This window comes from Poromitra crassiceps, assembly GCF_964638095.1.
Source record: "Poromitra crassiceps genome assembly, chromosome: 27".
NCBI classification, from domain to species: domain Eukaryota; kingdom Metazoa; phylum Chordata; class Actinopteri; order Beryciformes; family Melamphaidae; genus Poromitra; species Poromitra crassiceps.
In genome coordinates this window covers 12,286,603-12,303,184 of record NC_139650.1, presented here as the reverse complement: position 1 = coordinate 12,303,184, position 16,582 = coordinate 12,286,603, and the positions used below count along the sequence as shown (strand labels likewise).

At 44.7% G+C, this 16,582-nt stretch overlaps 1 protein-coding gene across 2 annotated transcripts in view; it reads right to left on the bottom strand.

Moving 5' to 3' along the window:
* ephb2b (eph receptor B2b) overlaps nt 1-16,582 on the bottom strand; it is a gene marked incomplete at both ends in the record, with an annotated part of 318,948 nt that overhangs the window by 15,604 nt on the left and 286,762 nt on the right. Inside the window, 4 exons of one of the 2 annotated variants that reach the window (XM_083661661.1) lie at nt 8,816-9,063; nt 12,430-12,552; nt 15,233-15,297; nt 15,884-15,992. In XM_083661661.1, the coding sequence (XP_083517787.1) occupies nt 8,816-9,063; nt 12,430-12,552; nt 15,233-15,297; nt 15,884-15,992 (545 nt within the window). Of the gene's footprint in view, nt 1-8,815; nt 9,064-12,429; nt 12,553-15,232; nt 15,301-15,883; nt 15,993-16,582 lie in introns of both variants that reach the window. The other variant, XM_083661662.1, reaches the window with a different exon arrangement.

Below are 16,582 nucleotides of genomic sequence, written 5' to 3'. Positions count from 1 at the left end.
CCTGAACAGATCTTGTATCATGTGAGGAGGAAACCGACAACGTATGGAAAAATATGGTCTTTTCTGGCCTTACAAACATCATTACAGTGAATTAGTAAAGGAAACATGTCCTCCTGTGCTCCTATTGTCTGCTTAATATTGTAATATACTTTATTAATGTATATTAGTACCTCATACCTTATTTTATTGAATTTGAGGTTTTCTATTTTTCAATAGTGAACGAGGGAGACATACCATACCAGGGTGGTGAGTAGGGCTGTGAATCTTCACTGGCCTCACGATTCGATTCGATTACGATTATCGATGCATCTCGATGCATCGATAATCGATGCATCACTTTTTTCCCCCAATACATGATTTATTTTTTCTCACTTTATTTTTTCTCACTGTGTGGCTACTTTTAAAATAAAAGTGCATTTGGAATTGCATTGTATTATGATCCAAATAAACAACTGCATGTACTTCCATTATATTTTATTCGATTATTAAAAAAATATATATATATTTTTTAAATAATCGATTTTTGATATTTGTGAATCGATGCAGAATCGTGCACGTCCGCATCGCGATGCATCTTATAATCGATTATTTTTGACACCCCTAGTGGTGAGTGGGGAGTGGTAGGAGGTACTTTGTTTTTCTCTGTCTTTTTTTTTTTTTACTGTATGTGTATCTATGTATGTATGGAAAGAATGCCATTTTGGTTCAATAAAAGCATTAAAAAAAGGAAGACTTCCATTCCCTCCCGATAAGGGCTGTGATCAATCTCTCCATCCTCGCATCCTCTGTTACCTACAGGAGCAGCACCTGTTTCTCCAGCAGGCAGCTAGGTGCAGACTGCAGTGACCATGTGAAACCAGCAGGCCTGCCTCGCCCCACAGAACACATGTAGGTGCAGACTGCAGTGACCATGTGAAACCAGCAGGCCTGCCTCCCCCCACAGAACACACAAGACGCTTTGACACTGTCAGCTCTTGTTGTCATAATCTGTCACCACGAGGTGCCACAGAGGTTCCCCCGTTGTTTTGAATACAATGTGCTGTCAAATATGTTTAGCAAACATCTCCATTACAGACACACACCCTGCACCACCAGCACATCAAACATCTCCATACAGACACACACTCTGCACCACCACATCCAACCAAACATCTCCATCCAGACACACACTCTGCACCACCACATCCAACCAAACATCTCCATACAGACACACACTCTGCACCACCACATCCAACCAAACATCTCCATCCAGACACACACCCTGCACCACCAGCACATCAAACATCTCCATACAGACACACACCATGCACCACCACATCAAACATCTCCATACAGACACACACCCTGCACCACCAGCACATCAAACATCTCCATACAGACACACACCCTGCACCACCACATCCAACCAAACATCTCCATACAGACACACACCCTGCACCACCACATCAAACATCTCCATCCAGACACACACCCTGCACCACCACATCCAACCAAACATCTCCATACAGACACACACCCTGCACCACCACATCATCTCCATACAGACACACACCCTGCACCACCACATCCAACCAAACATCTCCATACAGACACACACTCTGCACCAACACATCAAACATCTCCATACAGACACACACCCTGCACCACCACATCCAACCAAACATCTTCATACAGACACACACCCTGCACCACCAGCACATCAAACATCTCCATACAGACACACACCCTGCACCACCACCACATCAAACATCTCCATACAGACACACACCCTGCACCACCAGCACATCAAACCCAACACAGAGCTGATGCTCTGTGTCTCCAGGTCGGGAGGCTGAATGCAAATACAGATCCCCTGTCTGAACCCGAGCAGCAGTCAGAGCTGTGCTGACAGCAGCTGGCATGGCTGCTTCCTTCAAGATGGTTTTGATCTGTAGTGTGAGCCACAGAGGAAGGCTTTTCATGTCATTCAGACCCCCCGCCCATCCCCCGACCGACCAGAGGAGGCACTAGTGCAGCGACCAGGAGATGTACCCTTAATCCGGCTTCCCACCCGCAAACATGCCAATTGTGCCTCTATGCCAAGTCAGAGGTAACACGGGGGCTCGAACCTGCGACCCTCGCGTTGATAGGCGGGGAATCGACCACATTTAGATTTTTCTCTAGGCTTATTATTGCAGGCAGGTTTTGTAGTGGTGAGTAAGGGAATGGGATCAAGCTGGTGTAAAGTGGGTCAAACAGGAGAGCCCTGGAGCACCTGACACTGTGCTGTGGAAACATCAGTGTCTTGATCTCTGCACCAGTTAAAGGTGTTTTGAGATGATCCATGATGTGCTCCAGTGCTCTCCTATGTGATGCTGCTGGGATCCTGATCGCTGAGCGTGAACTCACTCAAGTTTGGTGGAGAAACGGGTTGGGATCAGACTGCGGGAAAGATATCATTTATAGTAGCGGATCATATTTTCGAGGACTTCATTAACTCATTCAGGGCCAGTTTAGGACTGCCAATATTTAGCACAGGCCAAAGATTTTCATAATTGTTGGTCATCTTTCAAGACCCACAGTAAATTATCTATTAGCACCAGAGTGATTTGCAATACCTCAAAATGAAGATGTACGTCTCTGGGTTCACCAGGGAAAAAAAAGTTAGCTTTTAGCATGTTCTGTACTCTACTTATATCCATTTATATACACCCTGTTTTCACCCAAAATGTCTCTCTCTCAGATGACAAACAGGAGCAAATGCAATTTCTGTAAAATACACATTCTCAAGGAGAACTCGCTCTCAATTCTTTTATTTTGAACTGTATTGACATCAGACATGTAAATACTATTCGTTATGACACAAATGAAAAAAAAAAATATATATATATATATATATATATACACATGAAGTGCTTTTTTTTTACATTCAACACTACAGCAGTGTGAGTGAGTGTGCAGACAGACACACAGACAGACAGACAGAGAGACAGACAGACAGACACACCGACAGACAGACAGACAGACAGACAGACAGACAGACAGACAGACAGACACACACACACACACACACACACAGACACACACACACACACACACACACACACACGATCCCCCTTCGTTGCGTGATTTCTAACCCCACATAGGATAAGCAATAACCACGCCCTGTGGCGCCGGGATTGGCCAGGAGCAACACTGGAGCAGAGACACTACACTGGAGGGCACGCAGTCCAGCGATTTCATGAAGCTCTTGAGAACGGGCAGCGGGCTTCTGCCTGCCTACAGTAGCTGTTCGTGTGCTGCTCGTCCATGTCTCCCCCTGTCATATTCTCCCTGCTCCCGTTTTCCCCTCGGCTATTCAACACGTCCTCACCGCCCTCTGATCACTGCTGATCGATCATTTCCTCATTCCTCCGATGATCAAACGCATCTGTGGATTACTTTCTCCGGTTTTCTCCGGCTGGCACACAGGAAGGCTGGCACACAGGAAAGCGACCAGCTCCTGCAGCGCGCGAGGGGCGTTTCAATGGGGTTTCTCCTGTCTGCACAAGGCAAGCTCCTTATCCATTTTCTGATATTCCTCCTGCTCAATTTCAAAACAACAGCTGCGGTATGTGTTTGTTCACGTGTTGTCTTAGATGATAGGGACCTGATACCATGTGACAGGCTGGGGAAGTGTTTTAACTACGCCCTGCAGTAATAAAAACAAAAACACGTCAAACACGTCATTGGCCCTCTGGGCTATTCCTGATAAGACGTCAAAGACGTCATTGGCCCTGAATGAGTTAATACCATTACATTGGTAAAGCTGGAATCTTTACGACCTGCATCCTCATTCATTCAAAATGTAAATGAGCCTATATTGTGTCAAAAGAAATGCGTGCACCAAACAGTGACTTTGCAATGCAAGTGTAATAACATATATACATGCAGACAGTGCTGTAGTGGTAAAAAAAAAGGTGGGTAAACTATACTTTTGACTCGAGGCAGCTTTCTCACGCGGCACCGGCAGTGTTATAACGGCGGATAAATAAGCTTCCGTGACCGATATACAAGACAAAATATGAGAGTATATAGAACAACTTAATCTGAATCATATAGCTCTATAAGGTATATCAGGGGGTTCCCCCACATTTCTGAGTAGCCAGCCAGATAGAAAAAGTAGCTGGCTATGGGATGGGCCTTGCCCCTCAAGGGGGGTCCGGGGGGATTCTCCCCCGGAAGATTTTCTTTTTTAATTTTAGAGTAAAATTCATCAACCTGGTGCATTTGAGAGCAAAATGAACTACACACATCTCTAATGTGTTGTGACTTTACAAATAATTAGGCCTAAACAATCAATATAAAATGTATTTATTGAACATTTGTTGAATTTCTCCAGGTATGAAAAGTTAAATTATACAGTAGGTAGCCTACTTTAAAGGACCTTGTATGAACCCAGTATATACAGTTTGAAGAGTAATATAGTTCTCTCTCTCACACACACTGTACCTGTGATTGTCAGCTTCAGCTTTATAGCTAAAAGTATGTAGACAGATTGAATCTGTGATTCTTGAATACCAATATATAATTCAAACTGTCGACAAACACATTGGGCAAGGATAGGTAGACAACATACTGTACATGGAAATAAAAGTGGTTCTGCCACTCTGGCCACTAAATTTTAGTCAGCCAATATTTATTTATACAGATCTCGGCACAACAAACACCAGTATGTTTCTAGATAGTTTTCAACATGGTCGTATTATATTGGCTTTATACAGTAGCACCTGGACTATTCAAGTCGACTCGCACGCACCTAATGTTACAAACTTTACTTGATCAGAGGGAAATCAATCATGTTTCTTACACCAGTGATTCACTCTTCAGTTGTAAAACGGTGAGCCTATATGATTTTCCCCACTCCGGACACACATTTTTAACCAACCTTACCTATGTTCAGCTCACCATGAGCTGCTCTCCAAATGCGCATTGCGCATCGCTGGCACAATGGCACCGTTAAGTTGTTTGAAGGGAGCGCTGTCTGGGCAGGCAAGCACAGCTCGATAAAGGCACCAACGTGACCGGGGCCGTGTACCTTTCCCGCGGAGCGCTCCACAAAAATAGGCTACGGTTCGCGGAGATCCTGGTCAGTGCCATGCCCATGTGTAATCTTTTTTCTTTTCTTTTGGTGTGTGACGTGCTTGGCGTGGTCTCCGCATCAACGGAGTTTACGCGAACGTGTTAAAACTCGTGCAATAATAAGTGTGCATAAACGATTTAAACATGTGAGTAAACGATCTTAAAAGGTGCCTAAACGCTGCAGAGCATTGAAAAAGGTACGTAAACGCCGTTTACGTGCGTTTAGCCACCACTACAGCCCTGCATGCAGAACATATCTCCTCATTCTTATATAAGACAAGGAAATGGCTTGACTTGAAATTTGAATCTACATTCACTCTGCATGAACATGACATACAGTACTGTCATCTATAATACAGGGTTTCCTCTCATCCTCTCTTGAAGTGAAGTTTGACTAAAAATAGGCCTTTATTTTGGCAAAGATCATACGTTCCCAATTAGCATAAATCAGCAGCTCTTTTAAAAAATATGTGAAAAGACCAATTAGAGGGTCTGAAAGCGCGGGGAAAAGTCTGTCATATTAGAGGAGACATGTTTGTATTGAGCTGACATCACACGACAGACTTTGTGACAGCAGCGCCTTCTCATCTCACAGCCAACTTCACGTTCAAACATCTGACATTTCATTTTCAATCTTGCAAATGATGTGAATTATTTATACGGGTTGAAGATGGGGGAGCCAAGTAGGTTCTGTGGAATATCTTTCTCTGGTTAGATTATGAAAATTCAAAATCCCATGAACTTGTGAGCACTGCATTTTTTTTTTGTCAGGGAGTTCTGTAAAAAGAACCGTGTGGTTCCTATAGGCATCCATATACTTAAGCAATATATCACGAGAGCAAGTGTGTTGTGGTGAATATATCCCCCTGATCAGTTGTTATCCCACGAGGCCGCAGGCCGAGTGGGATAACAACTGAGCAGGGGGATATATTCCACAACACACGCTGCTCGAGTGCTATATTGCTTTTATAAAAGGGTTCCAAGTATAATAATATAATAATAATAACACTATAAGTCCGACTGGCATGGTATTCTGAGAGTCAGTTGAAACACTACTGTAAGGCGGGACCTCTAGCAAGAAGATAGACCTGCGGGTGATTTGATTGGATCGTTCTGGAGACTGAAGTTGACATTGGCCAATCCTGGCGCTTGGCTGAGAGCTTTCTGGAAACCCAGGCAGCTCGAGCGCAGCGTTGCATTCTCAGGGCTTGCCCGACACCAACTAACGTTACGGGGTTAAATGCGGAGTTAACAGCCTTTATTTTGCAAAGAAGACATTAGCCCGCATCTATTCTTGTACAAAACATCATTTTCTGCGAAGTATTAGTAAAGTTATAAGCGAAGATCGATTCACAAGGATCTGACAGCTGTCTCCGCCATTTTTTTTTCTACGTTGTCATTTGAGGTAAGCCTTATTATTACTCTCTTAGTAAGAGAGTTGCCATGGCAACCAATAACCCATGGCCATGGGTTATTGAACTCGGTTACTGGAATTATACAATGGCTGTGAACCAATCAGATTGCTTGATTTGAGAGAGCCATTTTATAATACATAATAATGAGCAGTAGAGTTACTGTGGGGCGAATGCAAATCAGAAACATGGCAAACAGCAAAGGGCAACAACGGAACCGACGGTCTCAGTAAGCAGACAGCCGGGCCCTGTTATTCAGTAGTCCAGCATACTGATAAAGAACAAGAGAGAAAATCCAAAATAACGAGAGAAGAAGCAGAAGACAAATGAATAATTCTGCAGACAGACATCGTGTGTGAGTGTTAGCGGTGTAGCGTGACTGCACAGAGATCAGGTTACCTCTGATGGACGCTACGCTAACTAAAGAGGAGAGACATGATTAATGTACTGAATACTGATGTTCACTGGAACAAAGATGGCTGCGCATAAGTGCATGAACCCAGTGAGATTATTGGGCAAATGTGTGTGTTTGAGCGTGTGTGTTTGAGCATAATGTGTGTGTGCGTGTGTGTGTTTGAGCATGTGTGTTTGAGCATAATGTGTGTGTGCGTGTGTGTGTTTGAGCATGTGTGTTTGAGCATAATGTGTGTGTGTGTGTGTGTGTGTGTGTTTGAGCGTGTCTGGGTTTTTCCTGGCTGAGAATGGGCCTTTGGGGGTGACTACACACAACAGTTAGCATGATTGGTCCGGATCTTGCTTAGTGTCTGAACACAAACATATCAGTCATTATCAGAAATTAGCGGAGCGATGTGTTTTCCGAGCGAGTTTCAGACAGTCATTTCAACGTAGAAATGTGAGACTTTAACTTTGAAATTCTCTAAATCAGTGCTGACCAATTTGGGGCCCGCGGGCCAAGTTTGTTTTGGCCCGCCACGGATTTGCGGGAGGGGGGGGGTTTGCCCGACGTGCCCGATTATGCAGTCCGCGCATGAATTGAGATGTCGGGACTCTTCTATCTACGATTAACGTTAATTTTGTGCAGCTGGTATTCTCTCTCCCCGACTCTATCACACGGGTGTGAGGCATTGCTGTCTGAGGATTGATTGCTTCTGATTGGTTGGCTGAATCACCTGGTTGGGGGGTGAGCTCTGATATTTGATCCCTCCCCAGTCACTGGCTTTACACCAGCTCAGCAAGATGGACAGATCATCATCACGGCAGTGGCACACTGACAAAAGAAAGTTTAGGACGGAGCGGCAAGACGAGTATTTTTTTACCAAAGTAAATTCAACAGCGGTTTGTCTCATTTGCAGACAGAGAGTGGCTGTTTTGAAAGAGTGCAATATACGTCGCCACTACGAAACTGATTTTCAAAGTACCTTGAGGATTTTTCAAGTTGTGAATTAAGTCAAATTTCTCTCTTAATTACAAAGGTGGAAAATACAACTGTTTTTAACGGGGTGTTTACTGATTAAATGTTTAAGCTCCCCACAAATGCAGATGTTTTTTTAAATATATATAACCAATTGCAAATTATTACAATTACCAAACGGATAAAAAGTAGATTATTATATTGAAATGTTATTTTAGATTTAGGATGTTAATTTTCTATAAAACACAATACATTTGAATGTAATTCCACAACGTTTATTTTTGGCCCTCGGCCCTCCACCCAGATTGAGTTTTGGCCCTTCGTGGGAAAGAATTTGGGCACCCCTGCTCTAAATTGATCAAATAAATACTTGACTTTGAGTTGTGTCACTTGTGTGCAGTCAGAGTTTTCCTGATCTCAAATATATCAGTCATTGTCAGAACTTATGGAGCAATGTGTTTTCACAGCACCCCAGGTTTTTTTTTTTAGAAAGGAAACCATTTGAAGGAAAATGTGGGCTTTGAAATTCTCTAAAAATGATCAAGTAAAAAAGCTAGATTTTGAGTTAATATGCAGTCAGCGTTCTCCTGAACGCAAATATATGAGTCATTGTCAGGATGTTTGGGGCCTTTGAGGGGTGGCTAAACCCTCCTTTTGTTTGTGTGTGTGTGTGTGCGTGTGTGTGTGTGTGTGTGTGTGTGTGTGTGTGTGTGTGTGTTTGTGTGTGTGTGTGTGTGTGTGTGTGTGCACCAAACATTCCCCTATGCAGGGAAAAACCTGCTTAGGTGATTAAGCTCAGGTGTTTGTGCAGGTAAAAGGATAAGAGTGGTTGTTTGTCTGTGTGTGTTTGAATAGTCACAGTTGAAACTAGACTTAATAAGTCACTCATCCAGACAGTGATAGAACACAGTGATGGAACACAGTGACTCACCCTGAGGAAGGAGTCCAGAGATCCGTTCTCCATGAACTCGGTGACAATCATGACGGGGCTGCTCTTGGTGACCACACCCTCCAGGTGGATGATGTTGGGGTGGTCGAACTGGCCCATGATGCTGGCCTCGCTGAGGAAGTCCCGCCTCTGCTTCTCCGTGTAGCCGGACTTGAGCGTTTTGATGGCCACAAACATCTCCCTTTTCCCCGGCAGCTTCAGGTTGCCGCTGCACACCTCCCCAAACTCTCCTGTCACAGAAGAGCCAGCACAATGATTCAACTCCTCTCCTGTCACAGAAGAGCCAGTACAATGATTCAACTCCTCTCCTGTCACAGAAGAGCCAGTACAATGATTCAACTCCTCTCCTGTCACAGAAGAGCCAGTACAATGATTCAACTCCTCTCCTGTCACAGAGGGGCCAGTACAATGATTCAACTCCTCTCCTGTCACAGAAGAGCCAGTACAATGATTCAACTCCTCTACTGTCACATAAGAGCCAGTACAATGAGTCAACTCCTCTACTGTCACAGAAGAGCCAGTACAATGATTCAACTCCTCTCCTGTCATAGAAGAGCCAGTACAATGAGTCAACTCCTCTCCTGTCACAGAAGAGTCAGTACAATGAGTCAACTCCTCTCCTGTCACAGAAGAGCCAGTACAATGAGTCAACTCCTCTCCTGTCACAGAAGAGCCAGTACAATGATTCAACTCCTCTCCTGTCACAGAAGAGCCAGTACAATGAGTCAACTCCTCTCCTGTCACAGAAGAGCCAGTACAATGATTCAACTCCTCTACTGTCACAGAAGAGCCAGTACAATGATTCAACTCCTCTCCTGTCACAGAAGAGCCAGTACAATGATTCAACTCCTCTCCTGTCACAGAAGAGCCAGTACAATGATTCAACTCCTCTCCTGTCACAGAAGAGCCAGTACAATGATTCAACTCCTCTCCTGTCACAGAAGAGCCAGTACAATGAGTCAACTCCTCTCCTGTCACAGAAGAGCCAGTAGAATGATTCAACTCCTCTCCTGTCACAGAAGAGCCAGTACAATGATTCAACTCAGCATAAGGCAGTGGTTCTTAAAGAGGGGTCCGGGGGCCCCCAGGGGTCCTTGAGGAGGATTCAGGGGGTCCCCAGCAAAGGGGGATAATTTACTTTGACTAGAATTCCATCCATAAGTAACGCAATGACAGAATGTATGACTATTTTGGTAATGGGTTTCATAAACTTTCTGTAATAAAACATCTTAAAGGGACAGCTCACCCTAAAATTCAAAATACATATTTTTCCTCTCACCTGTAGTGCTATTTATCCATCTATATCGTTTTGGGATAGGTGCCTGAGTTTTGGAGATATCGGCCGCAGAGATGTCTGCCTTCTCTTGAATACAATGGAACTGGATGGCACCTAGTCTCGGTTTCCAGACGTTTGGTGAGCGGCGCCAACAGCGCCACCTAACCACCAAACGTCTGGGAATTCACTGTTCCAAATCTGGTTCATTGAGCCCGGCGAGAACGGCCGGCAGCAGACACGCCTACATTTATTATTAGAATTTTATTTGGTAGCGGCAATGCAATGTTTCATAGTTCCAATATAGAGCAAGACACTGATGTGCTGCAAAGAGAGTTTATACCTGTTGTTTATTTTACAATAATTTTTCCTACCCGGAAGTGGTCCGCTTGCCATTGTGAAGTCATCAGCAGGCTCTGTAACGTTAGCCTGGGGAGTCGGGCTTATCGCTGGGGGAAAGACCTCTAGCCGCCGGGGCCGAATTAAACACGTCCTATTAACACGTTGAGTGCCATAGCCGAGATATCTCGTCTTACATAATCCAACGCTTGAGTGCCAGAGCCGAGATATCTCGTCTTACATAAACATTTTTTTTTTTTGACGGTGGGACATCAATCAACAACTTTTACATCTTCTATATCACTATTGGAGCAAGAGAATGTGTATAATCTATTTTACCGACCACTAAGTGGCGACAGTTCTCTCCAGACAGAGACAGAGACAAAGCCACAGCCACGGGACCCGTGGACCAAAAGCAGCCGCCTCCCGCGGAAATGGCTTGGCGATTTTACAGTCAGAAACGAACGAGCCTCATTCTCATACTGTAGGCGGGGACGCTTCGCGCTGCTGCGGTGGGGGGTTCCAGAAATGGACTGGGTGAGCAGCATAAAGCCTAGAGTCGCACGGGGGTTCATCGGGGCTCTCAAACCCAAGAGACAGTGAGACCTATCCACACTCGCTGCCAGGGAGAGTCGCTGCTCAAACTCCCAGCAGCAGAGCACTGCGCAGCACAGACGGAGGGAGGAGTTTGGAGACACACACACTCTCTCTCTCTCTCTCTCTCTCTCTCTCAGAGAGAGAGAGAGGAGAGAGAGAGAGAGAGAGAGAGAGAGCGCACAGAGTGGGAGACAAGGGCACCCATAATCACAGGCACGTGAGGTGGTTCTAAAAATCCATTTATCTCCAAACTCTCTGAAAATCTCTGAAACCATGCTGTACTCAACGGCTAATATCTACATAACTACTAACTCTGCAAACTAACTCTTTTAGACAGAGAAAGCACACATTCTATTAGTTATTTTTAGATGATTGGTGTTCACGAATTCTTAACAGAAAATAATCCTCGGCTCTTGTAAAATGAGCCAGAATCCTCAAAAAAAAAACCTGGCACAACTTACCTACAGGATTGAAAAAATGGCTGGCACTCAATGTGTTAACAGGTTATGTTTGTTTCTAAGTGATTAATATGTTTCTCTGCAAACGCGACAGCACGGGTTCTGCATGAGCGTCACTGCTCCCAGAAAGCAGGCCCGCCCACAACGCTCATGATTGGTTCTCCGATGCAAGGCTTCCAACAGCACCACCTAACGTTATGAAAAGATTTAAATAGTAATATTCTCAGTCTTACAGTAGTGAAACGGATTAAGACTGAGAGCTGAGTCTAGATGGCACCTGGCTTCTGGTGCTCGAAGCACCAAACAAATACATTTGAAAAACTCAACAGCATTGTTTCATGCATGATTTCCAGAAATCATGCTAGCTAGTTCCTACATGAGACTGCAAAAGAAAATAGTTCCTACATGAAACTACTGACAACAAAGTCTGTGCATTATCTTGAGTAACCGGGTCATGATTTCTGGAAAGAGACAATGCTGTTGAGTTTATCAAATATATTTCTTTGGCACTTTGAGCACCACAAGCTGAGTGCCATCCAGTTCCATTGTATTGGAGAGAAAGCAGAAACTCTCCAAATATCGATATCTCCAAAACTCAGGCAACTAACACAAAACTATATAGATGGATACACTACAGGTGAGAGGGAATATATGTATTTTGGATTTTAGGGTGAGCTGTTCCTTTAAAGCAAATATTTTATCAAATGGGGTACCCTTGGACAAATTCTTATCAAATGGGGGTCTGTGGTCTAATGTGTCAGTTTAGGGGTCCTTGACGTGAAGAAGTTTGAGAACCACCGGCTGCTGCCATAAGCAACTAAATGTAACCACTTTTCATGCATCCATCTATATTCTGAAATCAATTAACAAGCAAGCGATTTCACAATATTCTATTCCATCATTTCTCTCCCTTCAGATTTTTCCATTACCTGCACCAATGACCTGCTCAATCTTCACGCAGGAGATATCAATCTCCTTGGCGAACTCCCTCACAGCTTCGTTGGGGTCCTCATAAGTGAACGGATCAATATAAATCTTCATTCCTGGAGTCACTTGGAAAAAAGGAAACAGCCACTATAATATTCCATGCCTCAAGGTTTGACAGTCAAATGCATTCAATCAATCCACATTCCAGTGCAATTATATGATTTTCTTTTTATATATATATTTGAGCAGCCAGTGAAGGTTGAAAATGGAATAGATAGAGAAGGTAGTGTAGTTAGAAACGGTGGTTATGACGACTAGTGCCTCATGGCTGCTGTACATGTAGTCAATGACCAAGGACATGGTACTCCCAAGTCTTCTCAGTGGTGATAAGGCAGGTTAATACATATATATCAACGCCTGTGAGTCATAGTGCTATTAACACCCAGGAGAGAAACCCGGGCGCAATATCCGCATCGCTCCGCTCCGGCTCCAGGAAATAAATTGGCTCTCCTAAGCCCTGATGCCAGGTAAATTGGCTTAAGGTGGCCTTTGAGTGTTCAGGGACTTAAGTGTCCCAAGTTTTAAATCCGATTATTGGGCTCTCACTTCCACATCTGGCCTGAGGCTATTTCCATGGCTACCTGCACTCATGCTCATGCTGCTGCAGAGCTCGTGGATCATACTAAAGCTGGAGGGGTGTGTGGTGGTGGATCATACTAAAGCTGGAGGGGTGTGTGGTGGTGGATCATACTAAAGCTGGAGGGGTGTGTGGTGGTGGATCATACTAAAACTGGGTGTGTGGCGGTCAGTGTTGGGCAAGTTACTCTCAAAATGTAATATACTACTTATTACTAGTTACTTTCATTTGAAAGTAATAAGTTACTTTACAATATTACTGTCTGTGTAGAGTAACTCGTTACTTATTACACTACTTTTGCATTACTTTCACCAAAACAACAGCAGCAGCAGAATGACATCGCCGCCCTGGAACCATCCCGAAAAATAATTTCAACTGCCTTGAAGTCAGTGTAAACCGCCCAAAATTCTAAATGTTATTCTTTTCCTTTGTTATTGTCATATATAGTGGTTGTATGCATAAAAACACACAGTCTGATAAGGAAATTATTGTATCTTTATTTAAATATGTGCTTTGATGTTAACTCAATTTGTAACTTGAGTTACTTGACAAAGTAACTGGTATAATATTACTGAAATCCTATAAGTAATCAGTTATATTACTGAGTTACTGCTAAAAGTAATATATTACATGTAATATGTTACTTTTGTAATGAGTTACCCCCAACACTGGTGGCGGTCATGAACAGATGGAGAGGATCTCACCAGGCAAACCCCCCATTAACAAAACTCCACAATCTCTTCCCAGTCTGAAGCGCCATCCAAAAGACCCCCCGCCAACGATGGCAAAGACCACCGAAAAACAGGGGCAGACGCCCAAAGTGTGACTGGTGTGAGGACAGAATGCACACAGGACTTCTGTTTGTCCTAATAGCTGTGAAATAGCCTAGCTAGCCCGTTACTGGCACACTCAATCACAAAGTGGCCCAAGAAAAAAAGCGGGTTCTTTGTATTTGTACAGCTTTGACTGTGATGGTAATATAGTGAGAGAGCTGTGACCTTCACTCAAACAGAGCAGTCATGAAACTATCAAATACGTAAATACAAATGCATGAGGTCATAAAGTCAAGATTGAAATAGATCAGTGCCTTTCCATTCAGGTAGGAAAACAAAAGGATAAGCCATGATATCCTTGAGGAAGCTTCTCCTCAGCTCCGTCTCCAGGATTTATTCCTGCATTATTGTATTAACAGTAACTGTGCGCTATGGAGAGAGAGAGACTACTGTGTGGTATGGAGAGAGAGAGAGAGACTACTGTGTGGTATGGAGAGAGAGAGAGAGACTACTGTGTGGTATGGAGAGAGAGAGAGAGACTACTGTGTGGTATGGAGAGAGAGAGAGAGACTACTGTGTGGTATGGAGAGAGAGAGAGAGACTACTGTGTGGTATGGAGAGAGAGAGAGAGAGACTACTGTGTGGTATGGAGAGAGAGAGAGAGACTACTGTGCGGTATGGAGAGAGAGAGAGAGACTACTGTGCGGTATGGAGAGAGAGAGAGAGACTACTGTGTGGTATGGAGAGAGAGAGAGAGACTACTGTGCGGTATGGAGAGAGAGAGAGAGAGACTACTGTGTGGTATGGAGAGAGAGAGAGAGAGACTACTGTGCGGTATGGAGAGAGAGAGAGAGACTACTGTGCGGTATGGAGAGAGAGAGAGAGACTACTGTGCGGTATGGAGAGAGAGAGAGAGACTACTGTGCGGTATGGAGAGAGAGAGAGAGAGACTACTGTGTGGTATGGAGAGAGAGAGAGGGGGAAAAATTCATCGTGGAGAAATTCCATTCATTCGCCAAAGTCCTTTGAATTTTTCAACAATGCTAAATGACTTGTGGCATTTGCATGCTAATGCGCTGTAACGTGAGTGAAGACTGACCTATTTCCACAACAATAGATTGAGTTGACTATGAAATGTGATGATGTGCAGAACACACACGTGAACACTGCTTATGATGTGGGGCTAAATCCAGACAGCAATACTTGTGATTGGGGGTAAAGCATCCCTGTGCTGGGCTGCAGCCAAGGACACCAGCATGCAAGGTGGTCGCCATGGAGACAGGTGTGCATGGTACTGGGGGGGGGGGGGTCGCCATGGAGACAGGTGTGCATGGTACTGAGGGGTGGGGGGGGGGGGGGGAGCCGGAGAGAGAGGGGGAGGGCTGATTCACTCACTGTGGCCGCTGGTGTAGTGCTGCAGCTTGTCCGTGTACTCGGAATCCGCCCTGTCGAAGCCACGCCTCCTGGGGGGAAAGACAAAGAACTCTAGCTCTGGTCCAGGGAGGCGCGGTGAGGCAAATCAAACACACCCCAAATCTACCCACTGTAAAGACACAGACTAGAGACGTGTGGAGAGCCAGGCCCGAGTGGTGGAAACGTGCCAGCAGACGACATGCTGCTTATCCTCCATTTAGAGACTCACGGGCTGCATTGTTTTAGCATGTCGGTGACCCAAGTCAGCTCATCTACTTTTCATTGAAGCAAAGCACCTTTACTGGACCAAGACTGCAGCTCTAGTATGGGGGCGGGACCTGGCTGTATTAGTGCAATTCATACCCTGTGAGCGGAACCACCTCCACAACTCCTGTGATGTTAGCCATGTTGACTTTGATATATTTGGTTGTCTCCGCTGCCAAAGACGGTAAACGTTTGAGAATGAAGGTGGTGTGTACCTATAAATCCCACATTTAACAAGCCACAGGACCTTGTGCAACACACGGCGACTCCATAAAAACACAATATCACTAAACAGAGAAAGCACTTTTTGTCAATTGATAGGTTTTATTGGCCAGTGGCTCGCAGGCGCTCGGGACAGGACTGACTCACCGGTTACACACGATGATGATGACCACCACAGCGATGAGGAAGACCAGGCCGGCCGCTGCAGAGCCAATGATGAGAGGGAGCTTCTCCTGAATGCTGGTGTTGTACTCCTCTGTCAGAAGGTGAAACACAATGCAGAAACACAGGGGATGTAAGTCAAAGAAGGTACATGGCTAAGAACTGAAAGATCATATGTTGTTCCATTGCAACATCAGCGTGTAGCAACAGAGCTACTGTACGCCTCAACCATTTTGGCCTGAAAGCAGATGACCGTAATGAAGCCAGTAAAATGTCCCACCTACAAAGTACTGTACGAAGTACCTCTACCGAAATAGCCTGTGTGGTGTGTCTCTCTGTCATGGTTCTGTGCTGGCGCAAGGAGGTGCTTTCAGGCTTTTCAGGCCAAAATGGTGGCAGCGCTGTTGTCAGAAAAGCACCAGATTCATCTCTTGCCTTCTATAGTCTTTGGCGGCATGCGCGCACACAGACACACAGGCACATACACACACAGGCGCAAAAACATACGCATGTACGCACACGCGCGCACACACACACACACACACACACACACACAGTCACAGGCTGAAACATATGGGAAGACATCTGAGCCATTGCATATGGAGAGAGCAATGGGTGACAGACAGACATACGGCAATGAGCATCTTGGCATCTTGATTGGCTGCATGGACCATTCTCCAAAGC